Raw genomic sequence first — 10279 nt, forward strand, 5'->3', positions numbered from 1 at the left:
CAACAGGAGAAGCTACTGCATGAGCAGCCTGAGCACCGCAGTGGAAGGGCATCCCCTACTCTCCCCAATACAGAAAAGATCACAGCAGTCAAGACCCACAGACATAAATAAATAAATAAATCTTAAAAAAAACCCAAAGGATTCCAGAAACAAGCTGCTAGATATAGAAGGGCAGAAACTGATCATAAAAGTCATTGGAAACTATTAATAGCACAGGGCTTGGCACATGAAAAGCACATAATAAACTTTTGTTAAGGAAATGACTGCATAAGTACATTTTCAATGAATTTACCTGAATTTTGATAGTGTGTATATGGAAACGGAAATTGCTTTTTCCACCTTCTCTATTTTTCCTCATTCACTATTGATTCCCACCTTCCCCCCTCCTTTTTTTTTCAATAAAAATGAATGGAGAGGAAGAGTATTCTGATTGCACCTGTCTGTATTTCCTTGTGACAGGGACTTCAAGGATATGCCTGAGCTTGGTAACGAGCAAGGGTCAACCTCTGATAATTCGACTGAACCCTGTGCTATGGAATCGTGCTGCTGGGAGTCAGTTGGGGTGGGTGGGGCAGCAAGACTGACTACATGGAAAAAGCCTGCTGGATTAGGGGAGCTCCAGGGACAGTCAATGTGTAACCCTGCCCTAAAGTATTCAAATCTTCTGTGCCAAGGTGGGCAGGATCTTGAGGGAGTAGGGGTAGGGAGGTCACCGAGTTAATTCTGTACAAACAAAAGAAGACAAACAGTTTCATTCCTCCGAATACCACACACACATGCACCCCCTCACTCATCCCCACCCCCTCTCCTCCACAATGCCCTTTGGGCCCATCCCTTGTTGGGAAATGCATTTGTGTGAGCACTAGACACACAGGCTTAGCCAGTGGACATTTTGTGGGAGAAAACTCATCTCCCATAAGAAGGGACTTCTGACCGGCACCCGTGCAAAGTGAACTGTGAGTCAGGAACACTTTTTGAGACCTCCTTGTAAGTTGTTTTGAACAAGGCATAGGTGAAAAATTTTGAGTCTGGTCATCAAATCCCTACCTAATCTTCTGGACGATTCTAAGGTAGAAACTTAGGGCATTTTGCCTGGTATCTCCCTGAAGATGAAATATGCCATGCCCACACAAATACACAAGTGAAAAAAAGAATCTGAGGATACTTAATTCACCCTGTTGCTCAGTATTAAAGTTTGTGAGGATATGGCCACTGGGCCCAGGTTCCTCTGATAATCCCTCTTAGGTGCAATTATGTCCCTTTTGGTCTCTGCAGTAGTGCTGCCTTTTGTCTGTATCCAAACCCTTCCACTCAGGTCCTATAAGAGGTTGTCATATTCTTAGTGTCATATTCCCCAGGAACCATTTGGAAAAGAACTGAAGTGCCTCAGAAGGTGATTACATATTTGCCCTGAGCGCTATACACAGAACAACCTGTACTTCTGGCATCTTCCCAGGGACAAAAGGCCAACCAGTGATGGAAACCTTGCTAGTGACCTCAGTCAGTTTGCTTTGCAGATAAATCTGAACCTTCTAGAAGAAAAGATCTCCACTCTTGGGGAAAAAATATTTTGTGCAAATATAGCTAAGTAGTTTCTCTTTTCTCGTCTTGTCCCCCATCTTCTGAAGCTTGTACTTGCCTGTATTCTTCTGTAGGAGGATCTGAGACTTCTCCCCCAAAGGCGGGGTAAATTCTGTCTAAGAGCCAAATCATAGTGTTCAAAGTCTAATGGTAAGAGAAGTTGCCCATCATAAACTATGACAATAGGTCAAGGACTTCTAAAAGTGAAGTGGTGAGAAACTCCCTTCTTTTTCCTTATGCTTCTTCCCACCTTGTGCTTTCAAGTGGGTTCAGTTATTGAAGTTGCTGGTTATTAACAGTGATAATTATACTTTTACTAAAGGAATAATACACAAGGAATCAGAATAAACAAAAAAGGAGAAAAACCTCAGAGGTATCAATTTTAATATCTTCGAAAGCCAGAATGACAGCGCAGTTGACCAGTTCCAAAATGCCACAGCACTAAAAGGGAAGAGATGAAGGTTCCGTAAAAGGATTGTGAGAAGTCTTATTTAAAAAAAACCTCAGGATAAAGAACGCCTTTCAATACGGAATATTTCAGAGACACACCACGCCTCCAGAATCCAGAGGAAAAACAGAAGTCAAATAGCAAGACGCTTTTGCAGGAGTGTTGAAACAAACAAGAAAACATTTTTATTTTGAAAATACAGTCTTTAAAGATAAATTTGGCTTCCATTTCCCATACCTAGGTGCATCCAACAAGGTACAAAAACAGACAAAACAAAACAACGAAACAGAGACCCTCGACATTATGTACAGAGCTCTAAAATGAGCTGTGAATATCTACAAGAAACTAGCATATGCGCTTTGTGAAAGGATGTACTTGTGTGGCTTTCTACAGTTCTCAGTCCTGGGGAAGGAGAGTTAACCCCCTGAAGCTGCAGGTGTGGCTGCAGCCGGGGAAGAGCTGGGGTCAGTGAAGGGTTGGGGGCGGGCACCCCCGGGTGGGAGGCTGGAGAGGTGTCTGGGGAGGGGGGCGGCGGCGGCCCGGACAGATCCGGGGCTTCTCTAGAAGTCCTGCCGCGGGGTGTGAGTCAGACTGTGCCGCCGCAGATCACAGTTTCGCCTGAACACTTTGCCGCACTGCTCGCAGCTGTAGGGCTTGATGTCTGTATGGGTGAGAAGGTGAGTTTTCAGATTACTTCTCTGATTAAAGGTTCTTCCACATGTGGGACATTTGTGTGGAGATTCCTGTTCAGATGTGAAGCAAGCAAAGGATTAATCCTTCACACCAACACGGCACCCTTCTCAACAGTCTCTGTCTTATCGGCATCACAAGCGTTAACAGAACACGCGCACGACAACAAAGAGGGGACCTGCAGCAACAAAGCTGTGCTCCTAATCCTCCAATCGCGAAAACACAGGCAGGGGCACACACAGGGGCCTGATCACACTGATAACCGCCAGTGGCCACTGCTGTGGGCTTTGTGATTTCCAGCTCTTTACATTTCATCACCATGTCATAGGCAGGAAAGGGGGGAAGGAAAAACTCTAATCCTCTCTTAAGGAACGACACTCTCCCAGGTAATAATGCCCCTCTTTGGTGCAAAATTAAACTATTCCTCAATGTTCTGAAAACTACGAATTATGAGGCTCCTGGGAGAGAGAGCGTATGGGATTTCACCATGCCTCCATTATCGAAATTACCTTTATTTCCTCCTAAACACGAAAGCTTTAAATGCAGGGCACATCAGGTGAAAAAAGAAATAAAATTCTAAAATTAGTATTTAGAAGAATGAGAGTGGCCTCTTCTTTAACAAAAACACATACAAGTTTTATGTTAAATAAAATTAATTTCATGTATAAAAAAATCGAGTGTTGCTTTCTCCACCTAGAAAACTGATCTAAATAGAGCCTTTTATGAGAAAGAGCCTGCCATTGAACACCTTTGGTAGAGCAAAAATGATAAAAACAGAACCAGTCACTGCTTTAAAACAAGAAAACAAACTTACCTGCATATGTAAAGTTTTGTGAACAGCTAGAGTTCTAGACTGACAAAATCCTTTCCCGCACTCCTGACATTTGAAGGGCTTCTCTTTGGAATGGATATACCTGAAAAATCAACATAAGGTCTCACTGAAATTGGCTTTACCACCACGGTGAGGAGTTTCTCTTGACAATTGCTTTAAATGAAGTTGTGAGTGGGGGCGGGGCAGAAAAAGGATTTCCATTATTTTTGTTTTTACATTTTTCTCCCCTGCATAATTCTGTTTATGGTTAATCTCAGCTAACAGACTCTTCAGAACATTCCCCGGTCGCCGGCTTTATCTACACTTGATCGCCCTCTCTGGTGTATCCTGGAGCTTGAAGCCCTGCGGAATGAGCTCTTTCTGGCCTCTGCGGCTCTCTCTGAGATTTAAACTGGTCAAATCAGGATGTAAGGCAAGGATGAGTTTAAGGGGGACCGATTTTAGCGAACCCCTTGGAAGCCGCAGAGGATCCCTACAGAAGTCCTACTTTGGGGTAACAACAGCAAGTATAGTCCAGGGAACAGATACCTTCATCCCCACTCCTGGGAAGTTCCCCCCCATGTCCCCTCCCCGAGGAAAACACTGACATTATGGTATTTCTTCAATTGCCTTTGATTAATGCGGAGTTGAGAGTATGGAGGGGATGTGGGGAGCTGTTCCTAAATTCTGTAATCTCAAGAACCCCACAAATAAGTTTAAAAGAAAGGTTGCTTATGGCAGGCTCTGGGGTGCACCTAGGGGCCAGTAAGGAAAGGGAGGGAACCAACAGGAGGTGGCCACGATAGATTAACAGAAACGGTCCTAGGGCAGGCGGTACCTGGACCACCAGAGAAGGTCTTCCAGGCTCCTGGGCTCTACCTGTCCCACCTCCTAAGGTCCACCTGGTGGAAACTGGAAAACTGCTCCGGAACCAAGAGCAACCCGGCAGATTTTAATTACCAAAGGATGGAAGGACCCTCCCTCATCCCAAACAAGACACTGCAGCAGGGGGCCCTGCTGAGGAAAAAGGTAAAGGTTGGGGGTTGGTTACAGCTGGATGGGAAGGGATTTGGTGGGGAATATAGTCTAGTTCCAAGAGGATTTTAGTGACACTTGGAATGTCTATCAAAACTCAATATTCTGGATAAATTGTCCTCCCATCCCCAGGCCACCCTCCTCCGCACCTCACCTGTGATCCCTCAAGTGATCTTGCCTCCGGAAAGCCTTGTGGCAGATGTCACAAGTGTATGGCCTCTCGTCGGTGTGGGTCCTCTCGTGGATGAGCAGGTTGTAGGATTTGGTAAAGTGTCTGCCGCAAAACTTGCAGATAAACTCTTTTTTCGTTTTGGAGGGCAACCTCCCTCGGGAGGGCTTTCTGTCCGGAGTCAATTTACTGAGGCCAGAGATGGGGCTCCCCAAGCCCGGGCTCAGCTTGCTCAGGTCTGCTATCTTAGGGGGATCCTCTTGCGTGGCGGCCACGGCCAAGTTGGCAAAGTCAAAACGGGGCCGGTCCTTGTGCAGGGCCGGGAGGACGTGGGCAATGGCTCCCTGCTTGGGGTGGAAGAGGTGGGTGGTAAAGGGCAGAGCCGGGAAGGAGAAACGGGCATCTACGAGGCCCTGCGCCGCCGCCATCTCGGTGATGGTGGAGCGGGTGATTTCGTGCACGCTGGGGTACCCCAGAGTCCAGTGGTTCATGTGCATGGTCTGCACGGCGCTGAGACCGTACAGGCCCTGCAGGTGGTCCACCGCGGCGGGGAAGGTGTTCACGGCCTGCAGGAAGGAGTAATTGGTGAGCTGCAGCGACGGGTGGAGCGGAATGGGCGCCGGCAGGGCCTTGCTCCCCATTTTCCGGGATGTTGCAGGGCGGGGGCAGCCACCCCTTTTTTCCAGGACTCAGAAGCGGATGGGCGTGGGGCTCTGGCGAAAACCCAGACAACGGCACACAGAGAGAATCCTAAAGATGGCTGGGGGAGAGAGGGGAAAGTCGTGACTATTATCCAAGCCTGCTTGGTCTGTCCCTTAGCACCGCGTGGGCTTCCACACCTTCCTTCTAAGACCCCCTCCCCACCCACCCCAAGGCTCCCCCAGAAGGAGCGGTGAGGGGACCTTGGCGCGCCTGCCCGGCGAGTTGACACCAGGCTCAAGCTCAATCCCAAGGGCCAGGGTGTCAGGCGTGGTCGCCAGCGAGAGCGGGTGGCCCGTGGGAAGATCGGATTCCGGGCACGCGCGGATTCCAGGAGCTGGAGACTCGGGCCGGGGAGGAAGAAAGGCGGGCGGGGGGCTCCAGGCGGCACCCAGTCCGGCCCACTCACCCCCTACCCAGTGGGGCGAAGCTTGGTCATCCCTGACACCGCGCTGTTCCAGCGCCCGCCGGGCCCGGCCGAGCCTCGGTCGCACTGAGCCTCCAAGGTCCCAGGAGACGGTGCGTCGTGGGTCGGACCCGGGCTTGAGGGCCCGGCTTAGCCGGAACGGCTCCTACCGCCGAGCCCGAGACCGCGGCCGGGCCGCCGTTCCTGCGCTTGCCAGGGACCGCGCCGGAGGTGTGGGTGCGCAGCCCGGGGACGCTTTGCGCTCCTGGGCTGCCTGGCCCTCGGAGGGGCCGCCTTGCCCGGTGCTGACCTCAGAGGTTTTCTTTTTCCTTCCTCTGCCTTGGTCCCATTTATCAGCGGTGACGGGCCACAGGAAAGAAAAGTGACACCTCGGGCCAGTGAGGCCTGGAATCGCCCCCTCCTCCTTCCCAGGGGCCGTCCCCTCCCACCCCCCACTAAGATCCCTTCCAGATGGTTCGGGCTCAGACAGCGGGGGTAAGGGGGTGGCTGAGGCCAGGGCCCGTTCTCCCAGACCCAGCGCCCAGCTCTCGGGAGTACCCGAGCGCCTCTCGACCTGGCCCCCGGAGCGGCTCCTACACCCGGGAGGCCTCAGGAAAAGAGGAGACGGGGTTCCCTGGGGAGGAAAAGGGAAGGAGCAGCAGGGGAGCCGTTCTGCCAGTTCGACGGAAGCTTGTTTATCGGCCTGCAGTAGAGGGCGACGCTGCTTCTGCCCCTGGGAAGCCCGCCCGGGTCGTCGGCCTTGGGCCTATACCGGGAGCACGCGCTTGCCTTTCCCTGCGCCCCCAACGGCAAGGCGGAGGTCTGGTTTCAGACCCCGTTTCCCGCGGCACCTCACCTGCCTTCAGGGCAGGCCCACCTTCTCCCACGGCCAGCCCCCTTTTTAGCAGCCCGGGATGCCAGCTCGGCGGCCCGGCACCAGCCTCTGAAGGCGGCTCCCCAGGTGCGGGCGTCACAAGCTAGGCGCTTTCCCTGGAGAAGTGCAGGCAGGCCTGTCTGAGCCATCAAGCTTTACGCCCGGCTTTTGAACCCAGCAGGAAGATGGGGGAGTCTGTTCAGACTTCATTGCGTACTAGCCCTTTCTGCACCTAAATGTCCTTCTCTCGTGTTGGAGAAGAGTTGCCTGTGGCTCTTTCTGAGGGCAGGCTTAAGGGGCTGCGCTAATGACACAGCGCTCCGGCCAGGCAGAAGCTGGCGGCCTCCACGAGGGCCCACACCTTCCCTCCCTCCTCTGTTTGAAACGACTGGGAGACAGCGATTTATTAACGAACCGCTTCTGCCTGGTGGTATGCGGTCTGGGAGTTGAGGTCGGGAGTTAATGAGAGGTGTGTAACAGTCAGGGGGTCTCAGTCAGACCGTTCAACCGAAACTGTAAACCTCCATTAGTAATAAACTTTCCCACCACAAATCACAATTCATTTTTCTTCAGTGGCAACCCTTAAGCCCTCTCCTAGAGAGGTAGGGGGGAAAAAAAGGATTCTACTAGCATCTCTGGTAATCTGATTGTTTTCCTCTTCCATTAAAAATAATAAGTTATACCTTTATTTCCTTCCTTTTGCATAAGGAGGATTTTCTAGAGATTCAAAATATTATTTTTCCCCTAGTATTAAAAAGTAGTCTCCCCACATAAGAGAGGAAACCCAAATTATTATTTGGGTGTATTCCCAGACTGGACTTCTTAGAAATAAATACAGGAGGCAAAGTGTAATTCCCACCACGTTCTCCTGGTAAGTATGTGCATGTGTGTGGGTTGTGTTGTCGACAGAAGAAATAGCATGACTTGTGAGTATGATTCCAAATGTATAAAGTGAACTCTGCCGTAAAGGTTACATGTTAATTCTGCCAACAGAAACTTGAGAGCCATCTTCCTTCCCTTTTCACTGAATGGTTTATAACCCAAATTATCGACTCTGTTATAATTCAGCTTCATAGTGGCACAAAAGTGCTGTTTCATAGTATGTGTTCGTTTTGATTTGCAGGACAAATAGTTTCTTCATAGAAGACAAAAAGCAAGTCCTTCACGAACAGAACCATCCTAAATATTCATTAAACATTTTTTCCATAAGTAATTAGGGAGTTTAGGTTTTCACTCTCCTGCTGAGTAGTTGGAAATATATGTCAAAAGATACTTTAAGTCAATGCAGAGATCTAAAGTACTTTCGTTTTTGTCTAGAGCTGAGCATGTAGTTCTCACACTCAGCTTCAGGCAATAACAGCCATCATCTGCTGTCACTTCTTCACCACCCCGTTCCAGAACATTGGTTACTTTTAATTTTGCAAGGAAAGAAACTTAAACCAACAAAAAGACATAAATATTACGGTGGAATTGAGGCTTGTTTTCTTTCATCGGTCTTCTTCACAAGAATTTCCAGACATGTACAGAAATTCTGTAAAATTTAGCTCACTGGCTGTCAACAAGTGAGAGGTGTAGGTACTAATTTCAGTGCAGTGAAGCCTTCAAAACATTGGAGGGGAAAAAAATGGTAATTCGATAAGGAGTCCTGCTCTTTGGTAATGTGTTATTACACTGAATTATCTAAAAAAATATACAGTCAGGGGTCATCTGCTAAAACCTGTGGGTTGGTGTCTGAGAGAAATGACTGATGGCTCCATAGGCTCGCTGAATTTCAGCCCAAGCCACAATAGAATTTTACGTTAATCAGAGAGCTATACTCCAAGTAGATTTAAGAGATCATTTTTTTTTAAATAGAAAATAAAAATGGCCAGACTGGGTCAGGTGAACAGAGAGAAACCACCGCGAAGTTCCTGCCCCTTCGCTGCGCCTCTGCCTTCCCAAGGAGTTAATTAAATTAAGATGCCTTCCGCATAATCTGGGTTCTGTTTCTCTCTGCTCCCTCGCTCCCCCTGCATGAGTAATTTTCTTGTTCTGCTAGGGACTGCAGTTTGTTTAGCAGAGAAAGTAGCTGTCTGCACCGTTTGCTCCGGGAAACTCCAGCCCTCTTTGTTCCCCTGCTAACAGGTAGGCAGACAGAGCCAGCGCACCCTCCACAAACACCTTTTTCTCCCTCCTCGTTCTACAGATGCAATACCATTCTCCCTTGCTATTTCTGGAGAATCCCAGCGTTTAAACCCCAGGGGGATTTGCCTTCTGCCCGCCTCCGCCAGGACTGGAGGGTGGGAAGAAAATCAAAAGGCCGGCACAAGGTTGGAGAATTATCTAGGACTGAACTATTAGTTTCCTCCTGAAACGCGCTGGCTCGGCAGGCACCGTGTGTCCCGGCCCGTCCGCGGTGCCGCGGCTGCCCCGGGACGGCTGCCCCTGCTCTGGAATACTATGGCAGGGTAAGCGGGGGGGCGGGAAAGAGGGTGGGGGGAGCGTGTTGTGCGGTTTTATCTCAACGTATGTAGGTCAGCTTTTAGAAGAAGCTTTGCTGAGGGCTTCGATTCAGTGTTGCAAAACAAAACTAAAAACAGTATGCGAAAGCGCGTGTTGTTGCCTGTTATCTGGGAGTGGCGAGCCTGGGATCTCATAAAGTGAAAAATACAATGCCCCGGGAATGCATCCATGTGATTTATTTCACCCGAGTTCGGAACTTGTGGCACGCCGGACCGAGACTCGAAGCGCCCCGGCTGCAGCCTGCTTTCCTTAGGGCGGCTGCAGCCCCCTTCCCAGAGTGGACACTTACCTCCAGTAGAAAGGTCCGCCTGGGCAGCGCCACTCAGACCTGGTCCAGGCAGTGAGGCGCACAGCTTGGAAAGGTCATTGATTCCACGCCGGCCAAACTGCTTTTTCTGCGCGGAGTCCTGGGAGCCGCGGACATGATCTGGAGGATTACGGGCAGCCAAACCAAGAGCGGATCCTCGCCTTCGTCTGTGGACGTAGAATATGCAAGGACCGGGGGATGGTAGAAGAACGCGCTCAGCGCTCGCCCGGAACCTCGCGCCCCCGCGAACCTCTCGCCGCCGACTCCGGGTAAGGTCGGAGCCTGCAGCCTCGCAGGGCCATCACCCTCCAGCAGCAGCGAGCGCGCCGAGCTCTGTCCCCGCCCGCGTCCCTCCCCAGGCTGCCCGCGGCCGGCAGTCTTCAGCTTTAGTAGCGGCCCCGCCTCCCCTTCGGGCGGGCGTCCCGCCGCCGCGCGGGGCCCCCTGCGCCCAGGCTCCGCCTCCGCGCCCGGCGCCCGCTAATGGTCCACTCTGTTTACTTGTGTTTGGATAGCAACTGAGTCTTAAAGGCACAGGTTTGCTCGAGGTTTCCCTGTTACAGACGCAGAGCCAAGGCGACGCGGTTCAAAACTCACACACAAACACAACGCCCGGCCCCTTTCTTCTCCGTGCCACTTTTCCTTATAATGTTAGAAGCTGCACAATTGGCTTTCTGCCTTCCGAAGACCCCCGCCGGGAAACCCAAAGGGCATTTTTGTAGCTTTACTTGGCGCGCTCGCAGCGTTAATTTCCACATCT

The 10279-nt window shown here is 50.6% G+C and overlaps 1 protein-coding gene across 2 annotated transcripts; it reads right to left on the minus strand.

The window, feature by feature from the left end:
• Positions 1 to 2230: 2230 nt before the first annotated feature.
• Positions 2231 to 9823, minus strand: OSR2 (odd-skipped related transciption factor 2). 2 transcript variants are annotated; one of them, XM_052651793.1, is made up of 4 exons: positions 9505 to 9823; positions 4720 to 5494; positions 3534 to 3633; positions 2231 to 2690 (listed from the first exon to the last, which is right to left on the minus strand). In XM_052651793.1, exons 2-4 carry the CDS (start codon positions 5373 to 5375, stop codon positions 2616 to 2618), a joined length of 831 nt encoding a protein of 276 aa, XP_052507753.1. In that variant the 5' UTR covers positions 5376 to 5494; positions 9505 to 9823; the 3' UTR covers positions 2231 to 2615. The 2 variants fall into 2 exon arrangements, with proteins under 2 accessions (XP_052507753.1, XP_052507752.1); XM_052651792.1 differs by having other exon boundaries at positions 2231 to 2772.
• Between the last annotated feature and the right edge of the window lie 456 nt (positions 9824 to 10279).

This window comes from Budorcas taxicolor, chromosome 14 (assembly GCF_023091745.1).
Source record: "Budorcas taxicolor isolate Tak-1 chromosome 14, Takin1.1, whole genome shotgun sequence".
Lineage (NCBI taxonomy): Eukaryota > Metazoa > Chordata > Mammalia > Artiodactyla > Bovidae > Budorcas > Budorcas taxicolor.

What these genes read in the sequence shown, in the direction of transcription:
- OSR2 (XM_052651792.1), bottom strand. Translation starts at nt 5,375, where the DNA reads ATGGGGAGCAAGGCCCTGCCGGCGCCCATTCCGCTCCACCCGTCGCTG. An exon ending in GATCACTTGAGGGATCACAG is followed by an intron (nt 3,634 to 4,719) that starts GTGAGGTGCGGA and finishes TTGATTTTTCAG; the next exon opens with GTATATCCATTCCAAAGAGA. An exon ending in ACAAAACTTTACATATGCAG is followed by an intron (nt 2,773 to 3,533) that starts GTAAGTTTGTTT and finishes ACATCTGAACAG; the next exon opens with GAATCTCCACACAAATGTCC.